The sequence below is a fragment of the Puma concolor genome, chromosome B1, assembly GCF_028749965.1.
Source record: "Puma concolor isolate L17-30 chromosome B1, mPumCon1.1.hap2, whole genome shotgun sequence".
Lineage (NCBI taxonomy): Eukaryota > Metazoa > Chordata > Mammalia > Carnivora > Felidae > Puma > Puma concolor.
The window spans coordinates 148,445,640-148,468,798 of NC_141670.1; the positions used below are offsets into that span (position 1 = coordinate 148,445,640).

Consider the following 23,159-nt stretch of genomic DNA (forward strand, 5'->3'; position numbering starts at 1 on the left):
TCAATGTGCTATCTTTCTCAAGGATGTTTTCATTTTAGCAGACATAACACATTTGGCTAAACTAGGACAATTAATTGTGAAATTAAGCTTAATATGTAGGTGGTCACTTATGCTGTAAGTAAGGTAGGCCCCAAATACACATCCATATTAAAATGAGTATTGGAGCACCTGGGTGGCTCAGTCAGTTAAACCTCCGACTTCAGCTCAGGTCATGATCTCACAGTTCGTGAATTCAAGCCCCGCATCAGGCTCTATGCTGACAGCTCAGAGCCTGGATCTTGCTTTGGATTCTGAGTCTCCCTCTCACTCTATCCCTCCCCCGCTAGTGCTCTGTCTCTCTCTCTTTCTCTCAAAAATAAATAAGCGTTAAAAAAATTAAAAAACAAAAACAAAAACAAAAAACAAGTATCTGTCCCACATAAGGAATATGGTGCAAAATGACAATGCCATTTGCTCTTAACTAACCCGCATCTCCGTATTCAATTTATAGATTATGATTTCTACTTTTTTTACCCATTCTTCTCATTTTCTAAAAATGTTCTGTGATTTATGGAGCACAACTCAAATGTAGCAGAATGAGTGTATGGGCTTTGGATATAACTTGGATTCATATCTGTGCTTCACAGTTGCTTGACCTTGGACACATACTTCCTGAATCTCAGTTTCCTCACCTGTGAAGTGTGATTGTTAGGGTTGTTATGATGGAAAAAATATGTGTAAACGACAGCACCATAAACTACAGTGTATAAAGTATAGGCCTATGGTAAATGCAACATAAGGTTGCTATTTTAATCAGTAAAACTTCTAGGAGTCTTAAAGGGAAAAAATAAAACAATCAAAAAATTTCCTCTACATTTAATAACAAGTTTGTTAAACATTTGTAGCAGGTGTCAGTTGTGCCTGTAATAAATTAATTGGGAGCATGTCTTGATTATAAGCAAGCCAGATATAGTTTATGGAAACTTATTATATCCTCAAACATGTAATGTGATATGAATATTCACATTGTAATACATTTTTTAAAATAAAATGATTCATTGAACACAGAGTTACAGAAATATATTTGAGAAATGATTTAAGTTCCCAAAATTTCATACTTAGGAGATGGTTCGGGAACATATATATTTTGCAAGTTGAGGTACAGTCTTGTGAGGTGGGCACTTTATGCCTATGTTTTGTCCTCCTGTGTTCTCTTGTTGCACAGGCTTCTACAATTCTATTTTTCACCCTACAGATTTACCAAAATTAAAGAGACAGAGAGAGTATGAACTGGTGACTCCAGTCAGCACAGATTTTGAAGGACACTATCTCTCCCATATTCTTTCTGCAAATCACAAAAAGAGGTCAACGAGGGACGTGTCTTCCAACTCTGAGCAATTGTTCTTTAACATCACAGCATTCGGAAGAGACTTTCATCTGCGACTAAAGCGCAACACTCAGCTGGTAGCTCCTGGGGCTGTTGTGGAATGGCATGAGACCTCTCTGGTGCCTGGGAATATAACCAATCCCAATAATGATCATCAAGCAGGAAATTCTTCAGAAAGAATCTGGAAAACAGAGCCTTTGCAGACTAACTGTGCTTATGTTGGTGACATCATGGACATTCCAGGAACCTCTGTTGCCATTAGCAACTGTGATGGTCTGGTAAGACTTATTCCCTTTTGTGCGTGTGTGTTTGCAGGTGTTAGGGAGTGCAGCATGGTTTCAGGGTGGCTTAGTAGGTAGAGGTAGAAAGGAAGTCTTATTGTTATATTTTAAGTTCAGGAAGAAGCATTAGAAAGCATTTTACTGTCCAAGATGTGTACGTTGGCTTAATTTTGACATGAAGACAACATTATTCCAAGAAACAAAAGATAACCTGTTTTTATCTTTTTTTTTTTTTTGCTTATATTTTCACTTGTGTTACTTTGGGGAATTTTATTTCCTTATTTCTTTCAAAGCATTATGAAAATTTTCTAAAGAAATGTAGATTCCTCCAAAATGATAGTATTTCACTTCTTATGTGGAAACTTTGGATATCTTCTTAAAGAAAGTATTTTGAATGCATTCTTTCACTTCCCCACAGAATGCTAAAATGGGAAATGAGCAGATACTTTGTCAGAATTTGTTCAAATAGCATTACTTTACAAACATGAGATGTAGTTCTTTCTGCATTGCGGCTTTGAATCAGTTTTTTCTTTATTTTCAACTAAAATACCCATATATTACCCTTCAGTTTTGTTGTTGAGGCCAGTAGTAACTGACCCTTCTTTACATACCCCGCAGATGTGAAATATTTTTATTTGTTTTGTATCTCCAGATGCCATTTGAAAAGTGTGTCAGTGTTTATGCCTCTTCCATCCACAGTTGACTCCAAGTCTTTGTTCAAAAAAGCAACCATTTTTCTATCTATGGTGGCCAGGCTGCTGTTTCTTGGGAGTTCAGAGCTATTCCCTTTGTTTTGTCACTCTTCTGGGAGTTCTCAAAATATTCCTTATGTTCCTGCTTGTGATTATTCTACCTTGGCTGGTCTTCCAACAATACCATTAATTTTTTGCTATTGTTGTTTGTTCTATGCATAGGCCCAACCCAGAGGAGTTATGATACATATGTTTTATCAAATGCTAGTTAGGTCATTGTTTTAGGCTTTTTTTCTACAGTCTTGTACTGCCTCCTGATGTTCTGTAGGCTTTTAAAAGCCCGCACAGAAAACTGAATAGAACAGGTCCATGTTTTCAAGTTGGATTCCATTAGGTTAGGATCTATATATATATATATATATGCTCACATTTGGTGCTAGGTGGTATTCTGGGGTCTGAAGGCATAAGGAATCTCTCAAATTCTTCTCATTCTACACAAAGGTTGAATAGATGGGAATTATGAAGTCACTGACTGGGAAATAAAGAAACACTTTCTAGAGGACTAAGTTTAAAGTAATTCATTGAGAGAGCTTGATTCAGTACTACTAAGATATAAAAGAAAATAAATTATATAAAAGGTACTGTTTTATAATACTTGTAAGTAAAATATATTGAGTGTAAAACTTAATTCAGTGTTATTTTTTAGTTTTCTAGCATAAAAAAGTGTGTACTTTTTATTTTCCTGGTTAAGATTTGAGATGTGGGATTTTTTTTTTAATTTTTTTTTTTTTCAACATTTATTTATTTTTGGGACAGAGAGAGACAGAGCATGAACGGGGGAGGGGCAGAGAGAGAGGGAGACACAGAATCGGAAACAGGCTCCAGGCTCTGAGCCATCAGCCCAGAGCCTGACGCGGGGCTCGAACTCACGGACCGCGAGATCGTGACCTGGCTGAAGTCGGACGCTTAACCAACTGCGCCACCCAGGCGCCCCAAGATGTGGGATATTAGCTTGAAAATCAGTTTAAGGAAGGTAAAAAGGCAAAGAAAGCATTTTTAAACCTGACCGAGAAATCAGTATTTTTCTTACTGTACAAGTCAAATGATCTAATCACAGAGACAGAATCTGGGGCAATAACACATTGTTATAAGGAAGAGGAAAATATAGAGTAGGAATGAATGTTAATTATTAGGATTCTTTAATTTCTCACTTTTAAGATACAGTGTAAACATGTATACATGGATGTTGAGTGCGGGTCTGTACTACATTGCAAGTATTCATTTGTTCCATTATTTGACCCATCAGTTAATTAATTAAATAATGTTTGTGGGAGCCAGTAATGGATTGAGTGCTATTCTAGGCACTGTGAAATGGTGAAAGGAATAATGGTTACCATCCTACAGCTCAAAGACGTCAAATTTGCCATAGAATTTAAGTGTCAAAATATTTGGCATATGTATGTAGAGTAGCGTCGTGTTTAACTTGAAAAATTGTAGTTAAGGGAAATATCTTCTGGAGAGAGTTTATGGATAGGACAGAGTTTTGAGCCAGAGATAAGTGGCTCAGACCTTCAGCTTGATCCAGGAAAAGGGTGGGTCTGGCCTGCAGAGAAGGCAGTGCTGACGATGTGGGTATGTGAAATGAGGCCTTTTCTAGAGTTTCCAGCTCAGAGTAGCCATGTGCCAGGAGGAGGAGTGAAGATGAGGGCAGGAAGAGCAGTGAGCAGGGTCACGGAGAGCACATCACCAGACTGGAGGGATAACACCAGGACCACTTTATTGAGCTGGGGACAAATTCAAAGAATTGCAGGATTGCATTGGATGGGATAAGCCCTTAGCTGAGATGAAGTAGGAAGTTTAATTGAAGGGAATGTAAATAAACTTGGCTGATTCCTGAGCCCATTTTCCCCTTTAACTGGCAAGGAAGGGATTTAAGCTTGACATTTCTTGACCTTAGAAAGGGAAGCTGGGATACTGAGATAACATAGATGCCTGAGGATTAACCTGATGGGCTATGAAGCCATTGCCCTGGGAGGCTCTGACTTTTTAAAAATATTTTTTTTAAAGTTTATTATTTTCAGAGAGAGAGACAGAGTGTGTGTGGGGGAGGGGAAGAGAGAGAGGGAGACAGAATCCAAAGCAGGTTCCAGGCTCTGAGCTGACAGCACAGAGCCCAACATGTGCTGTCACACATGACAGCACAGAGCCCAACCCACGAACTGTGAGATCATGACCTGAGCCAAAGTCAGATGCTTAACTGACTGAGCCACCCAGGTACCCCTGGGAGGCTCTGATTATAATCGACCAATGGATAAATCCCAGCCCAGCAAGTATATAGTTAAGTCTCTACTGAAGCTCTACCTGGACTAGAAGTGTAATCCTTTTGGTTATGTTGATTTTAGATGGCATTCCAGTGATCTGACTTTCTACATGTGTCCTTTCAAGCTGTTGCCTATAAGAAACAGCCATAGGTATTTATTTTTCACTAAGATTGGGGGCTCTATAGCAAGGCCTTCTGAGTGAAACGCCTTACATCTCTTTTCTCTTATGTAACCTGTGGCATGCTATGTGAGTTTGAAATGGGCCTCACTCTCAGAATTAGTTTGTAGTAAAGAATGCTTTAATTTAATTTAAAAACCAATGGTCCTCAAAGTGTGTCTACAGACTCAGGCTTGTGAAAAGAGAAATACCAAAAGTGAGACTATATATATAGAAACTCTTATACCAATTTGACAATTATTGTATTTGCATTGGGCCTGATAATAAAATAAAAATGGGGCTTGTGTTTTGCGTTTTATCATTTAATTTTTCTAGTAATTAATTTTTGTTGTATTTTACAAAATAGTCCAAGACCAATTGGGAGAAAGAAAATGGTTTCTTCACCACAGATAGTTTACAAAGCAAGCAATGACACTTAGGTGTTTTTACTCCTCTGGACATCAGATACTTGACTGAAATAGTAAGGTATAGTCTACCTATCCCAGGTAACTATATGAAATGATCACAGGAAAGGTACTTTAATATAGGTGTTATTTAAGAGGACAGAAAAATGCCTTGAGTGACATATCCAAAGCCAATGTCTAGAATTCGATCTAGACATAGATATGCATAGTAACTAATATATTACTCTCTGGGTTTCTGAAATCAGCATCAGAGTCTTCTGCAGAAAGGAATTGACACTGGTTCTTACCCAGTGTGGCCAAGAATAATATCTGTTCCTGACTAGTGTGACCTTTTCCTGTTCTGTGCAAGATGATCAGTTATGAGTGACTACTGATTCTTTACCATTTACAGCTTTTTCCTGCTCTAGTCTATCCTACTTATAGGTAAGACCTATTGAGATGTTTAGTCATTGAATTGCCCCTGCTTTCTGATAGCATTCAATAGAGAACAAAGCCCCGCTTCTCTAGACTTCCCCCAAATTACCCAACGGAAGCCTGAGTCCTGCTAATAGGTTCTTTCTAACGCTCTCTTACTGAAATGCTCGTGGTTCCCTCTGGTGTGCATTCTCCCTCCATGCAACATGTAATAAACCCAGCTTGTCCACTACAGATGTGCTGCTGGTGGTCTTTGGCTAGAGGGTGTTGACGTGCTTTACCTCTCTGCTTCTACATTTCTGAAATTTCACACACTTCTTAGTGGGAAGACACTTCTGGCTGAGAATCTCAGCTGAAAATAGATTTCTTTATTCCACAGAGCCCTGGCATTTATTCTGTAACACCGTTAAATCTCCCCTGTGAGCAGTGGCAGCTCACAATCATATTTTGTGGTCTATAAATGTGCCAAAATAAAGGGTTGTTTGGTTAGTAGGCTTTATTTCATGTATTTCATAACATAAGGAAACTGAATTTCTCTAGACTTGCTGGAACAATATTGCTATGTTAATTCCCCTGGATTATCATCAGAGGGAACTAGTTGGGAGTGGAAGAGCTGACTGGTAATGGTTTTCCTGGGTTATCCAGCTCAGTGATTTCCTTGTGGGCTGGGCTTATGATCAAGGGAGTGTATCTAGGACAGAAGTTTTCAGCATTTCAGAAGAACATTTGGAATTCTTCCTTCAAATGAAATCACTAGGGGTTATCTAAGAAAGTAATGGGTAAAACGGATAAGCTCAGGAAAGGCCTGGTTGAAACACAGTTGGGAGATACTCTCTCCTGGTGTCTCTTCTTCCTGACTCCTCCTCACTTCCGACTACTTGGAGGCTCCCTGAGATCTCGGACAGGGATCTTCACTCTTAGGGCAGAGGGTCTTGGAAGCTTGAGGTTAACACTTTGGAAACCATAAATGGTACCCCTTTCCTGAAATATCTGATAGTCACATCTGGTTAATAATGATGGCATTTTATCTTTTGTAGACTTGGGGAATGGCCAGATGAAGTCTTTGAGGACAATTGCAAACCATTAAGAAAATAGCCTTAAGATTTTCCTGCCTTAATGGGGCTCCTGGGTGGTTCAGTCGGTCAAGTGTCTGACTTCGGCTCAGGTCATGATCTCGTGCTTCGTGGCTCTGTGCTGACAGCTCAGAGCCTGGAGCATGCTTCGGACTCTGTGTCTCCTTCTCTCTCTGCCCCTCCTCTGCTCGTGCTCTGTCTCGCTCTCTCTCAAAAATAAATAAACATTAAAAAAATTAAACAAGAAAAGATTTTCCTGCCTTAAGACTTTTGCTTTGGGATTTGGTCCCCTCAAAAACATGTTCTTGCCAGGCCTATTTCAGTAAGTCTAGCTGCAGATGCACTTTTTAAAAAGTCTATCTAAAATGTATTATGAGCCAGTGTGCCTGGGATTAAGAATATTTGACCAGTGATTGTAAATGCAGCTCAATCTAATGAAACAAATGTTTGATACTAAAAACAGATACAAGTCTCTAGTTATTTATAGTGGATTTAGAAAAGAGCGTTTTTGAGGGCTGATCTTTAGATGCTGACATTTGAACATCTGCTTTTATGAGAAGAACCTGATGGCTGAAGGCCTGTCACCTCCCTGGGAACATGTCTATGAAAGGTGTCATTTTTTTTTTTTTTTTTTTGATGGGACAGGGGGAGATCTGTATGTTTATGGTTTACATGCAGATTTCAGAGACCTGAGAAGGTTGCAGGAAAAAAGGACTGAAACCTTGTTTTATCCCCGGGCACCTACACCAGGCTGTTTGAGCAATACAAGACTAGATAAAGCTCAAAGCCCCCATACTAATTTCCAGAAACAGAAGGACAAAAACAGCAGCTGACACTGGCCCCTTTCAAAATGAAGAATGGATGGACGTTCTCAAGTTCAATTAGTCTGGGAGAACCAGTACCCCGACAGGCCTCATTGCTTCTTTCCTGAGATTTGGTTAAGCTGTGATCCTTTGGGAGCTGACAGTACTTACTTACCTTAGTTGTGTGTCCCCGCTTATGCCAGGTGTGCATGGTTGGGTACATCTCCCACTCTGCCTCCTTTCTCAGATATATAGGCAGCCAGTGTGCATATCCGGGGGAAAGAGGCAAGGTTTGGCATCGTCCTTGATCATTTTCACATTTTGTATCTGATTTGCATAAGTCGAAAATCATACATATGTCAAGTCTTTCCTGATTTTTTTGGCTCTATTTCTCCTGTGTGATTTAGTTGATCTTCTACAAAGAATATCCAAGGACGCGGGCTTGGAATAAAGTAGGAAGTGGAAAAAAAAAAACATCAGAAGTGTTTTTAAATTTAAAAAATATTTCTTTGTAATAGCTTTTTGTAGTTCATCTCCATTTTTATCTCAATTTTCTATATAAATATCACCAGTTCAGTGCTGATTATTTGCTTTACATCATTTTGATTATGATTTGTTTTTACTTTATGCCTTTCACTTTGGTGTAGTAAATTTTTAAAAAATAAAATTTAAAGATGAGTTAAAAAATCGGGGGAAAATGTAAAGATACTGCTGCAAATCTGTCTGTGGACAGACGTGGACAAACAAAATAAAAGCAGCAGCAGAGGTACTTTTTCTTTCTGCTGTCAGCTTGGGAAGTAATGCTTCTTCTTCTTGCCAGTGTCTTGACAACCATGACTTCATTAAAACTCTAATACAGATTTTTTGAAGTAGTCAAGACATGCCTTAAACCTGTGAAAATAGTGCTGACCACATCTGAAAGTACCTTCTGCTAGTAAATCACCATAAAACAAGAACAAAAGGACATCCTGGTGTTGATATGATGCCCTTGTGCATAATCATGTTTTGAGGTCAGAGCTCTTGCTAACTAAATCCAGCCTCAAAGTTTTCAACTTTGAAGAAACTGTGTTATTCTTTTGACTTAATCTTTGCTTCCAGGAATACTGATCCCAAGTTAAAGCATTTTGAAGCACTGGGGTATGTAAAGTGCTGTACCGATTGCTGTGGTAAATAGTGAGGGAAATCAGGCATAGCCTTTGTCTCCCGAGGGCTCTGGAAATAAGATGTGCAAAAGCAGAACCGAAGTACAAGGCAGAAAGTTTTATATGTTGTAAGACTAGACCAGATGAAATGTGAGAGCTTGGATGGTGGAACAATGATTTCTGCCTGGAAGGATGTTAGAAGGCTTCTTGGAGGAAGCAATATTTGTGAAACAAGAGAATTGGAAAGGTGAGCATTTATGTTACAGTGATCCCTGATGATGGTGGGGACGGGATGGGTAGGAGGAGGAGCCTCTGAGGAACATAGGGGTCTTGTTGGAGGTCCCCCTGTGATGGCCCTAAGAACAAAGGGGAAAAGGGGAAGTTGATTTCATGAACTTTGTAACATATAAAACCAATACAGAGGAGGGCCAGTATTAATCCAAATACAGGGCCAGACGATACAAAAGGGAGAAAGAAAAAGGAGCATACATCAGTGACTGTGTCACTGAGATTAGTAAGTTTGCATGGGTATTCAGGATGGAAGGTGGGCAAGATTCTCGTTCCTTAATTATGTTGCTTTTCTTCATAGAAAAGTCATGAAGTCATGAGGCCTTTTTGTGTGGAGTTTAGGGAGGTTTTTTTCTTAGTCACTTTTTTTCTAGAATTTGTTCCCTAAATTTTATCCCAGAGGGTTATGAAATTTGACTTTGAAAAATCTGACTTCTCAGATCTTCGTCCAGGTTCTTCAACTTTTCAAGTTTGATCAGTGATTGTGCCATTTAGGAAGCTTCCTGCTAAGACTATTATTTTTTCCATCTGAAATGTTTTCCTCACTTTCTTATTATATTTACTCTATGTTCATATCCTCTACTTCTTTTCATTCTCCAAGGAGTGTTCCTAATGTCATTTTAGTGGTATCAGCAAAACCTTGGATTGCGAGTAACTTGTTCTGCAAGTGTTCTGCAAGGCAAGCAAACATTTCTAATAAATTTTAACTTGATGATCGAACAATATCTTGCAATATGAGTAGTACCTGGTCCCGAATGTTACATGATCATAACGGAGCCGATGGTTCTTGAAATTCTCTTTGATATGCGAGTGCTTTGGAATACAAGCATGTTTCTGGAACAAATTATGCTCACAAACCGAGATTTAACTGTATTTGTTTACAATGCACTACTGTAAAGATAGTAAAAAAAAAATTGATGGGGTGATGGGTGGCTCAGTTGGTTAAGTTTCTGACTCTTGATTTTGGCTCAGGTCATGATCTCACAATTTGTGAGTTTGAGTCCCACATCTGGCTCCTTGCTGACAGAACGGATCCTGCTTGGGATTCTTTTTCTCCCCCTTGCTCTTTCCCTTCCTTGCTCATCCCACCCCCCCCCCCCCGCCCCTCAAAATAAATAAATAAACAACTTTTTTTAAAAAAAAGAAAGTAAAAAATTTGCGCATAAAGAGTAATTAGATCAGCTTGACTTAAGTCTCAAAAAAGAAAACAAAAATAACTGAATAGATGCATTATATTTGATATTAAATCTCATCTTGTATCATTTATAGTATTTGTACTCTGTAGCTATATATGTGTTTGTGTGTATATAGAAATATATATATGCACAGACACACACATATAAACACATATGCACACATCTTTATGGCAAGCCATAGAAAAGGGAGAGAAAATCAGTGTTTAATAAAATACTTTGATTTAAACACCAGTGACAGAATTTGATGTTAGGTCTTAGAGTTGGTGGCAGAGCTATATTGGCATGTGGGTCTAGTGGCAACAAAGCCCATGACAGTTCTGTTACCCCAAGCTACCTAAATGTGCCTCTCACAATGTGGGTTGTTGACAAAAATGAACAACTTGAATTGACTTGTATGTTTTTAACACTGCTGGAATAACAACAGTGTTAATCAGAAATACAATTGAAGAACGAGGTTGTAACCTATTGTTGTTAGTCTACAGCAGTGAAATTGCAAAAAATTTTGGGATAGAAAATCTATTGTACTTTTTATTCAGGTAGTCAGACTTTGGGAATTCTTTGTCTCTAAAACAAGGGACTTTGATCACCTGGTGTTTTTTTTTAAATTATTTTCAAAAGAGTTGATTAATTTTTAAGCAATACCAGACTACACTAAATGTATCAACACATTATCATTAGTCTTAGTGTGGTTTGTGAGTCCTTTGATAAACAAGTTCAAATCTTCCATAATTGTAATACATTTCTGAAAATTCTAGTTTATTGATTAAAGAAAAAGGGATATATAAGTGCACTGAGGTCTAACTTCAGAGTTAGTAATGTTTAAAAAAAAAAAAAGGACATTATATAGAGCCTGATATGTTTTGAAAAGCATTATCTAGATTGCTATAGCCTACTTTTATAAAATGCTTACAAGGTGTTCGGTTTGGAGTTTTGTAGTGAAATCGATAAACACCAATGAAGAGGAACCCCAGCTAAGCTATTTAGAGTTATGATACTATGAAACAGTTCAGTTTGGAAAAATGTAACTACTGTTGGTGACAGGTGTCAACACGTGTGAAATGGTTGAGGGAAACGGCTCATGGCAAGAGTGGGCATGGCGTCAGGGTAGAATCAGACAGACTTAACTCCAGTTCCCGTTCCGCCACCTACCAGCCTGTGACCTTACACAAGTGATTTAACTTTTTGGAGGTGTCTTTCCTTCAGTAAAGTGGACGTCATGTCAAGGCTTTTCCAAGACTGTTAGGGCATCTTTCACACAGCCTTGTGCTTAGGAAATTGAAGATTATTACTGTCGTCCTTTTCCTTCTTTAATCAATTTAAAATTATTTGTCCTTGATGTTTTGTGATTTCATAATATTAGTAATGGTTTTAGTTCGCAAAATAAATACTGCAGGTGGCCAAGTCAGCCTGTGACCTAATTTATGGAAAATTCCATCTTCTCTGAAGTGAATACCTTGGTGAAAATCCTGTAACGTTCACATCACCTTCTCCACCTGAAGCAGGGCTCCTTTATTATCAGCTCTTGAGAGATACTCTAACTTTTGCCCTCCTGAAGACATCTAAGGATGGGAAACTCACTACTCTCCGTCTTATTTATATGTAGCTCTGCCAGATAGAGGAAGTCCTTTCTTAGGTTCTACTTAGAAATATGAGGTAAAGACACCTTGTTCCACTTACTAGGTTTTTCAGAGTTGAGAAAGATGTAGTAAGCATCCATGATTGGCTTCCTGTTGTTATTATTATTGTAATACTTTTGTTTTATGCAGATGACCACTCAGCTGTTTCAGTGTACCTACCATGCAGGAAACTGCTTCAGGAAAATTTCCCTTTAGTCACGTGATATAGCCCATACTCCGGCTAGAATGGAATTAACCAGGCATAAGTCATAATTTTAACATTCCTCTCATGCTTTTTGTTTTGGGAAAATATTTATATTATGAACCTCAGAGTGATACATTTTTTAGGATAGTGATAAAGAGGTCTATGGCATTAGGCGATATAAGACTGTTGTTCAGGGGCGCCTGGGTGGCGCAGTCGGTTAAGCATCCGACTTCAGCCAGGTCACGATCTCGCGGTCCGTGAGTTTGAGCCCCGCGGCAGGCTCTGGGCTGATGGCTCAGAGCCTGGAGCCTGTTTCCGATTCTGTGTCTCCCTCTCTGTCTGCCCCTCCCCCGTTCATGCTCTGTCTCTCTCTGTCCCAAAAATAAATAAACGTTGAAAAAAAAAATTTTTTTTAAATAAAAAAAAAAAAAAATTAAAAAAAAAAATAAATAAATAAATAAAAGACTGTTGTTCAGAGCCTTGCCAATCTTGTTCATTTCTTATCTGTTTTATTAGGTGATGGCGGTCAATATGCTTTCTTATATCAATTTTTTTTTCCAGTCCAGAGTATTCCTTAAAACAAAACAAAACACAGCAAAGTATATGCATTTTCTACAACTCTGTGAGGCAGTTGAGGGGAATGGAGATAAAGGTGGCATTATGGGTCTCTAGCTCCAACTATCAGAAAATTCATTTTGAAAATTCATCAGTGTAAGTGGCATTATCAAAATAGACTTTTGGGGTCCTGGTGAATTTTTGATCAGCTGATTTTAACTCCAGTTTAAAACGTAATAGATTTCTTGAAGGCCTACTTCTGTCTGGTGATGTCCCTAAAAGTGAAAGATTGTTATAGATTGAGAAGACTGTGCTATTAGATGCTGGGGTGTCATATGAACATAGTGGGACCCGGTCTGAGCACTTGAAGCCCAAGAGAAAACGAACAACAGCACTTAGTGAGAGATTCTGCAAATGTTAGCAACCCAGACCCAGTGGGAAAAGTTTCATTTAGCATTATCTGTGAAACAGGATGCTTTTAACATAGTGATTAGAATCTTGGGCTAATACTTCCTTTAAGCTTGTGGGATACTTGATCTTGCTTTAGAGGGTGCCAATATTTTCTGCTTTCCTGCCTGGTTTTATACACTCCTTTATTTTTCATACCTGTCTCCAAGGATGGTCTTAACTGGCTGCTAGGACAAGAAAACAGACCAGAAAGAATGATGTGGATTCAGATATAATTAAGTCACTATAAGATCTCCGTCTCTGTTTGGTCAGCCACATGTCATTGTTACCTTACACTTCAACTGTGGCACCAAACCTAGACTCGTAAGATTCTGAACCATATTGGTCCTAGACTTGAACTATTGATCTAAAATTTGGGGGGAGGCCTCTTTTTATGTGCTATGCTTGGAAAAATTTTAGAAACATACGCCTCTATGAGAATGTTTTAAAATTAGGACTATATATATGGAACTACATTGTTTCTCCTTCCCGTACTTAAAAACTAGGGGTTTGAATTAGATCGGTGATTCTTTTTCTTCCAACTGTTGGACCTTATGTTTTGAAATGGTATGTAAACCAGAAAACTGTTTATTAAGTAATGAATCATTTTTCCTATGTGTTAATAATAAAAACATACAAAATTGGCTGGTCAGAATTGCCAACAAGTACAACTTACTTTCCGTGTGATCTTCGGTGATCTTTCTGATAAAAAGATAGTCATTCTTAGAACCTATAGCATTTTGTTCAGCTTTGTAACACAGTGATAGTCATTCCCAGATTTCTGTTACTGCCTCCACTGGTTCCTACAGACTCAGGGACCTAAAATTAGGGAATTATTCACCATGAACTTCTGAGATTCATTTTAGGACTGATGTTCTATGACTCTATAACTAAGTTTGTTGTGGACAGTGCATTCCAGGCCAAGGAAGAAATCAAAGCATCCTACTTGACCATTATCGTTAACAATGGTCTGGGGTAGAAACTGCATATATAAGTGTTACTTTTCCAAATGTTGAGATATGGTTGCTTTATTCTAATGCTTTTCCTATTTATTTTTTAAAATTTATATTTAATCCATTATGACTAAGTCCTGTGTTCTTGAAGGCTCCAAAGACTTCAACTATCACAACCCAAGCTATTATAGTTTTGGGAGATGTTTTCCCTTGACTTCCAATAAAATGTGGAAATAACTAGTGTAAAGAGAAATATGTATATTCATAGATATGTACATACATACACATACATCTACATATACATGTGTATATGTGTGTGTGTATCGAGAGAAATATAGTTATGTTTTTATAAAATATTAAGAGCAAAAGGGACTCTCCCTTGGATATGCTGTTAGGGAAGTACCTACAAAGTTTCTTCGACACAGGAAGGTGGTACCAGCTCTGTTGATGTCTTTCCCTGGAAGAGCTCTTCATGTGTTGCATATGTGGAATATGCACCTCAAGTTGAGAATCCTTATTCTCCCCAAGGGGCCTCAAACCTCAGTGGGCACCAGCATCTGCTGGACAGCTTTGTTAAGACATGGATTGCTTGGTACTACCTCAGCTTCTGATTTAGCAGGTCTGTGGAGGGGTCCAAAAGTTTGCATTTCTTTTTTGTTAATGTTTGTTTTTATTTGTGTGTGTGTGTGTGTGTGAGAGAGAGAGAGAGAGAGAGAGAGAGAGAGAGAGAGAGAGAGCAAGAGAGCGAGAGAGCGTTCAAGTGGGGAGGAGCAGAGAGAGAAGGGGACAGAGGATCCGAAGCGGGCTCTGCCCTGACAGCAGAGAGCCTGATGTGGGGCTTAACTCACCAACCATGAGATCATGACTTGGGCTAAAGTTGGACGCTCAACTGACTGAGCCACCCAGGTCCCCCTAAAAGTTTGCATTTCTAACAAGTTTTCAGTTAGTGCCAGACTCCATAACTCAACTGTTCCATGTCTGTGTGCAATGATACTGGATACTGGTTTTTCCCAATGACCTGATTTCTCTGGTAAGGAATTACAACTTTTCTTTCTTTTTTTTTTTTTTGGTCTGTAGTACTACCTTGGCCCTAGCCCACTACCCAGTCATAATCCCAGCCAAGTTGACTCAGCATAGGTCAGTCCCAGGTTGGATTAACTGTGCATAGCTACAACTTCCTCTCTTGGTCCCCTTGTCTGGAGGCTACATGTTCTTTGGAAGCACCAGTGAGTGCCATCCCCAGGCCATGTTCTGGTAGAGTATAGAAACTATCTGAATATGGACAAGCCACCTGAATATGTCTGATCCTTGGGTTCCTTCTCTGATTCATGGAAAGATTTCCTGATGGTAAGTGGAACTTTGAAGTGGATGCTCATAAATTATTTAGTAGCCAGTAAGAAGAAGTGCTTGTGAGGTTCTAAAGCCACTTTGCCTTCAAGAACTGGTGGTGGGGCTATGAGTCAACACAGAGGCCTTAAGATCTTCAGTTGTCCTGTGCTTTGACAGTCCGGAGCCATCTCTCTCCTTAAGTTCCATGAGTCAACCTTGCACTGTGTGCATACACCAGTTACACCAGCTCTGTGCTTTAGCCACACTCTTCTGTATCTACACTCTGAACTTTGATGGTCCCATCTGATTTTATGGCTTCAGATATCATCTATACAATGATGACTCCACGTGTTGGCCCTTTCCTCTGAGCTCCAGACTTGTCTGTGTAAATTGCTGCCTACCCAGCATCCCCAGCTGGATGTCTAAAAGCCATCTCAGATTTAAAAGGGCCGAAGATCCACCCTTAACAGCCATGACTACGTGATTTTCTCCATAAAGTCTGGGTAACTATTTCTTAGTCCAAAAACTGTAGTCCACCAAAAATGCTAGATTCCTTTTATTTCCTCATCCCTCTCATCGGATCCATAGTCTTAAGATTTTTCTGTAAAACATGTTCTGAATCTACTTCTTAAATCAAAGTGCTACAACTTTGGTCCAAAACACTGTCATATCTTCCCTGGATAGTATAGTGAACTCCTAACTGGTATTTTTTTCTGTTTTGCCCCTCTTCATCCTCCACATAGGAGTTGAAGTGAACTTTCTAAATTTGATGAACTTTGTTTAAAAGCCTTTAGCGGGCATGGGAATCTCATAGAGGACTTGTCAAAACACAGATTTCCTGGTGCCACCTGGGGTTTCTGACTCAGCAGGTCTGCATAGGAGCCTGACAGTTTGCTTCCCTAACAAGCTCCCAGGTGACACTACATTTTGGGAAGCAGTGTTCTATAAAATCTAATCTTAGCATACTTCTCTGATACTATTCCCTTGTTCACTGTATTTCAGCCACACTGGTCTTCCTTTCGTCAATCCTATAGTCCAAAGTTTCCCTTTCTCTAGTCTTTTGGAAATGCTGCTTTTTTTTCCTACTCAGAATATTCTGTAAATAGAGGTTCCTACTCACCATTTTGAGTTAACTAAAATTCCATTTCCTCAAAAAGGATTTTCCTGGCCATTTGCTAAAATAGCAACCCTAGTCACTCTACACTATACTAGTGTTTTTAATCTTATTTGTATCCCTTATTGGCATCTCAAATTTATCTTGAATTAGTTTTATACATTTATTGTTGGGAGAGCATAGCTTTTTGTACTGAGGATGAGAACTCTTTCCTCTGGATCTTTAACTATGCTTGGCACACAGTATGTGCTCAAAAATCAGTATTAATAGACTGTAGAGTATAAACATTAGAATGGGGAATTGAGTACCACTTTTGAAAGGTGAATTATAGATCTCTCTTTAATGTGTTTAGAATTCCCTTTTTGTAACTTTCACAAGTGAAGCTAGTGCTATGAACTTCAAAGTTTAAGTTCCTAAGATTTCATATAAATCAACTGTATCCTTCTGAATAGTATTTTAGTGCTGTGGTTTTCATAACTTTTTTTTTTCTTCTCATACTTTCTCTCCCCTTCTTTCCCATAGAAGTAGTGATGGGGCAACATCATCTTGACCCAAACCCATACTTAAGTTCATAATAGAGGTATAGTGTGTCTCTTAAATTACTTTACTCTTGTTAAGCAACAGAAATAGATACAAATCAGCATGGCAACTTATTGCTTAAAAAAAGATATAATTTTTAAGAAGGCATTATGAAAATATTATCCTTTGGATAAATTCCTTGGAAGAAAACAAAATATCCTTTACTGACTTTCCAGTCAAGGTTGTTACTATAGCAACCTATAGTTCTCCTTTCTGAGGGCTGGTCACACATAAATTATTTGTTTAATGCCTTTTTCCCCTCTGCTGAACTAGAAACTCCATGAGAATTGGAACTGTGTCTGTAATGCTTACTCCTGGTATCCATATCTATATCTATATCTATATCTATATCTATATCTATATCTATATCTATATCTATATCTATATCTATATCTATATCTATATCTAGATATAGATATAGATATAGATATATATATTCTTGATATATAGTAGGTGCACAATAAATATCTGATGAGTTTCTGAATGAATGAAGACACCGAATGTAAGTTCCATGGCTCTGTAATCTGCTTGCCGCCACCTTCCAGGTTTCATGAACCTTCATGGAAGAAATGCTTCCTCTGTGTAGAATCCCTCTCCGGCCTTCCCCGTTGGTACCCAGAACTCTGCTTTGTAACTTTTTCATTTCTTTTTGTGGTTTCTCCTTGATGGAATGTTATAAAGATTCTCAAGCCAAGTACAAAAAGCCACACCTCTTTGGTTTCTTGGATAGCTTGACTTCTTCTAGGCAAGTGCTAGTTTTTCCAACTTTTGTGTCTCTTGGTAACTCCCAGGATTCTTTGTATTCCTGTGAGTGAATTCTCTCTCTGCTTCTTAGGAGAGAACAAATAGATTCATTAATACCTGGCTAACTCATTCATTCATTCAATAAGTATTTATCGAGTATCTATCATGTGCTGTATACTTTCAGTGCTAGGGATGCAACAATGAGCAGAAGCAGACATAGTATTTGCCCCCATGGAGTTTATCTTAGATAGAGTGGGAAATAGAGACATTACTTTTTAGTCACCCAACTGGGTAAATAAATATATAAAGGACAGGGACATTGTTTTATGAAAAAGGCAACAAAGTCATCAGACCTAGGCTAGGGGTCAGGGAAAGTTTCCTGGAAATGATAGGTGAGCTGAATTTTATTTTTTTAAATTTTTTTTTTAACGTTTATTTATTTTTTTGGGACAGAGAGAGACAGAGCATGAACGGGGGAGGGGCAGAGAGAGAGGAAGACACAGAATCAGAAACAGGCTCCAGGCTCTGAGCCATCAGCCCAGAGCCTGACGCGGGGCTCGAACTCACGGACCGCGAGATCGTGACCTGGCTGAAGTCGGACGCTTAACCGACTGCGCCACCCAGGCGCCCCGGTGAGCTGAATTTTAAAACATGAATAGGAATTCCCTAGATATGGCACCTTGTGAACACATTTTATGAAGAGGACAAGGAGACTATGGGGACAGATTATCGGAGTTGGTTGAGATAAAATTTATTTTCCAGAAGAAAACTAATCTGCCACAGTCCTCCTGAGCTACTATAGATGTTTTTATCATAATACTAATACCAGTTAAGGTCTTTGAGCATGAACTCTGTGTGCCAGGCATAGATTTGTCTTTTACAGGAATTATCTTAATCCTGACAACAGTTCCTGTTTATGGCTTAGGAATCCAGAGAAGTGAGTGTCTTGTCTTTGTCTCATGGAAGACCTTGATACCTGCATTCAGAACCTGTGCCTTCAGTGGGTATTCCTAATATTTCTGGTAGCTCGGGTAACCTGAATTCAAACACAGACACATTTATGGATCTCTCATTATATATGTATTCCCTAGCTATCTACATATGTATACAAAGATGTATATGTGTATGTTTACATGAAATAGTCCATGTGGGTATTTAGGTGTGTGTATACATAATGTATGCACACACATAATTACATATACATATCATTAGTATATTTTGATGTTGAAAATCAGATATAAGGATTTGAAATCAAGCAACTTAATTGTGGAAAATTTGCTGGATGGGATAGATGACTACTAGTAATTAATAAATGGCACTGAGCTCTTTCATATCAAGTTTGGGGGCCTAACCACAGCAGGCGTGTGAATTCATTAGGACAAGTGAGAATCTGCTGTGTCTAGCCTTATCCTCTGCTGCTAAAGCAGCTCATCTCCATTCACAGTAGCTGCTTATAGCTTTAAATAGCATGCCCTGGACTCTCTCTGCCAACTCTTCCCAAGCCAGCCAGGGTTACTGTGAGGCCAGGGTTGCACGGACGACGCGGTCTGTGCGAGGCCAGGGAAGGGGTTAGTGAATTGGCCAGCTGCCTGGGCACTGGTGTAGGGAAGCCATGGCGCAGTGCAGCAATTTCCTGCTTGGGGTGAAGCCCTAGAAGGCTGGTGCTGCCTAATCCTGGATTCTTCAATTCTTTTGTGACAACTCACTGCCCCCCTCCTGTACCCCGAGTTTCTTTTAGGGGAGAATTTGATTTACACTATTCACAGGTACATGGGGATGATATAGCGTCCTCCACCCTTCACTCCCAGCTCAGAGTCATTTTACTTGGAATTTATACTCTTAGAAAACTGAAATATCATACTTTCCAGGTATGAGTTTCTAGCATAGAGCGATCACATTAGCAACTGAGCATACTTACTCCTGATGGACACTGAAAGACTGGGAGAAAGCACAGATGTGTATGTGTGTGTGGGGGTACTATAAACATTAACTATGTCTCAGGGAAGGCGTGAAGGATCAAGCAATGCCCGGGAAAGTAGACCATCAGGAAGGAGATGAACTTAAGTCTGGTTTTGACCTAGCCCACTTCTCTTTCTTTGGAGGGTGAGGGCAAAAGAAAGTAAGAAAACTTATTCCCAAACTTGCTTAATTTAAGTGTCCCTTCTACTAAGGTGATTGAACTATTCCACACTAAAGTACAGCTGATAACTGGCTTCTTTTCTGATTATCCTAATTGTCTCAGTAGTTTTGCTTTATCTTTCAAGTTCAGGTGTCTCTCTAACAATTGGTGGAGTTTCAGGGAGAAATTTGAGGACGGGGGGTGGGTGGTGGAGCCCTTCCTAGTGGAAGGGACATCTGGTCGCTGCTTACTTCTGGGTCTTTGATCTATGTGGTTATATAGGGCTTGTCTGTCATAGAGTACCCTTCCTAAATGAAGTGGGATCTCTCAAAGGAGAAGCATTTACTCTCACTAAATGGGATGGGGGCCTAGGACTGTCTCTGAACAGGTGCCCTTCCCAGGGTGGCCCACCCTGGAGCTGTGAGCATGCAGACCAGGGGAACATAAAGTCGCGTGTGTTTTCTCAGAGTGGTAGTCAGAGTGCTACTGGTCCCTTGGCTGTCGTAGAGTCATTCCTGTTGTTTTATAGGTGAGGGAAAAGATGCCCAGAGAACTTGGGTGATGAAATCAGCGTCACACGTTTCTGATTAGCAGCAGAGAAAGAGCTGGAATCCAGGTTGCACAATTCCTGTCTCCAGTGTTGTCCCTACCTACCACCTGGTTATGAATCCAGAGCACGTCTGAGAGGTCTTAGGGCAGCTTCCCTTTCCTTCCAGTTCTATTTTTTCCCTTCTCCTCAGCCGACTCAAATGCTTGGTTTGGCAATATAAAACTATTGTCCATTTCTGTATTTTATTCGAGCTGGCTGCCCTGTGTCTCGTTCTCATGAAGCATAATACCAGTTATGTACTTCAGAAAATGCATATCACATGAACAAGACATGTTTTGTTTATTAACAATGAAGAGAGCATACTGGTTAAGTGCAGAGACTCTGGAGTTAACAGTATAACTTCACCATTTGCTAGGCATGAAACTACTTTTAAGTCTCATTTTTTCATTAGTAAAATGGTGATAATAAATAATAACATAACTATAATAAAACCTGTTTCGTGGATTATTGTGAGCAGTAAAAAAATCCACGTAAGCACTTAGTACAGTGCCTAGGACATAAGTACTCAGTAAAGTTAATTATTATTACTCTTTTTAAATATGTTCAGTTTTTTTTTTTTTAAGTTTATTTGTTTATTTTGACAGAGAGAGACACAGTGAGGCGGTGTGAGCAGGGGAGGAGCAGAGAGAGAGAATCCTAAGCAGGCTCTGCACGGTCAGTGCAGAGCCTGATGTGGGGCCCGATCTCATGAACCGTGAAATCATGACCTGAGCCAAAACCAAGAGTCTGATAGTTAACTCACTGAGCCACCCAGCTGCCCCAATATGCTTAGTTTTTAAAGTTTTTTACTCATACATCATTGTCCTTGCCTCAACTTTAAAAATCAGAATGTTGTCAACATGTACTTATTTAGAAAGAATCTAGTGTTATCACAAACAGAATAGCAGATCTGTGACAATTTTGAGGGTCAGGTGTGTATAGATGCCTGCACACTTCCTGCCTGTCCTCCTCCCTCCACATCCTTCTTCACTTTCTCTTTTTGTTGCAGTCTCTCCCTTTCTCTTTCTTTTGAAAGGACTTGAGCATATCATGTATTAGGGTCATGCCAGCTAAATCATTTAAGGAAAGATCTGAGCAAAAAGCATGGGAGGGAAGCTAAAAGGAATCTTTTCAAATATATGAACTGAACAAGATTAAACACTTGGGAAATAAAGGTTGCTTTAAAGTTATTGGCAGTTGAAGCTTAAAAGGAAATGCATTAGGTTATACTGTTCTAGTTTCCTGATGATAGAAAACAAGATACATTAAATCTTGCAAATTATTATTTTCCAGTTAAGGCTAAATTCAAGTTACAACAATTGTAGACACTACTTATGTAAATCAAACTTTGATCAATTACCTGTACTTGATAGACAACTCAATATTTGCATTTTGAAGTCACATTTTCATGTTATTGTTGTCTTTTAATATGGTCTTTTTTTTTTTTAATTTTTTTTTTCAACATTTATTTATTTTTGGGACAGAGAGAGACAGAGCATGAACAGGGGAGGGGCAGAGAGAGAGGGAGACACAGAATCGGAAACAGGCTCCAGGCTCTGAGCCATCAGCCCAGAGCCTGACGCGGGGCTCGAACTCACGGACCGCGAGATCGTGACCTGGCTGAAGTCGGACGCTTAACTGACTGCGCCACCCAGGCGCCCCAATATGGTCTTTTTTTAAATGTTTATTTATTTTTGAGAGAGAGAGCATAAGCAGGGAAGGGATAGAGAGAGAGGGAGACACAGAATCCAAAGCAGGTTCCAGGTTCTGAGCTGTCAGCACAGAGTCCGATGAGGGGCTTCAACACACAAACCATGTGATCATGACCTGAGCTAAAGTTGGGCACTTAACCGACTGAGCACCACCCCCCCCACAGGTGCCCAATACGGTCTTATTATAATTAGGTTATATATTAAAGATATTATTCAGATTATGCATGGAAATAACTTGGTGTCAAAATGAGTCACGTCTGAGTGAGCTCAATATTGATATTTTCACTAATTTTTTGAAATAACAGGGGCAATAAGGATGAGCCATGCAATTATTTTTAAAAAATTAAAAATTTTTCCTTATAAATTATCCATATTTAGTCTTAATTAAAATTTAATGTAATGTGCAGAATTGCTTCACATGTTACCTTATACAAAGTAGCCAATAAATTTTCTTGTAGATTTCATTCTAATCTGAGAGTGACATTTGCATACAATTTTATTGTTTGGTTTAATTTGCCTTGGTAATACTGGAAAACAAAATGCTTGTAAAGTTCATAGGACAACATTGTCCTTTTGTAAAATGTTAATTGTGTAAATAGGTAAGAATTCTAGAAACTGTGCTTTTCAGGAAAAAGAGGAGTTATTACTCTGGACCTGCATTACCTTTATAAAGTCGTAAAGAAATTGCTTTGAAATTCACTGGAAGTAGAATTTTTTTCTTTTGATTCATGTGCCAAATGTAGATTCAATTTACACTCTGCCTGCATTTTTCTTTTCTCTTATTCTCTTATTTCTTCTTCTTTTATTTCTCTTCTCTTATTTTCTCTTTACACTAGACAGGTCGTTACTCTTTGCTGTATGAGAGATTATTGGGTAATAATGCCCAAGAGTCCTATAAAGTTAACAATTAGCTTATTAAATTTCAGGCATTATTCTCTCTTATTCACTTTGATAGAAGAGTCCTATCTGAAAATATAAGATACTATTATTTCTGTATGGTGGGGTTATGGTTGGGATTTTATATTTTTAAGACTTAAAA

The 23,159-nt window shown here is 38.9% G+C and overlaps 1 protein-coding gene across 2 annotated transcripts in view; it reads left to right on the plus strand.

The window, feature by feature from the left end:
- The window catches only part of ADAMTS3 (ADAM metallopeptidase with thrombospondin type 1 motif 3), a 266,497-nt gene that overhangs the window by 20,447 nt on the left and 222,891 nt on the right, over positions 1-23,159 (plus strand). For both annotated transcript variants that reach the window (XM_086704875.1, XM_086704876.1), the window contains exon 3: positions 1,235-1,644. In XM_086704875.1, coding sequence (XP_086561001.1) covers positions 1,235-1,644 — 410 coding nt within the window. The remainder of the gene's footprint in view (positions 1-1,234; positions 1,645-23,159) is intronic.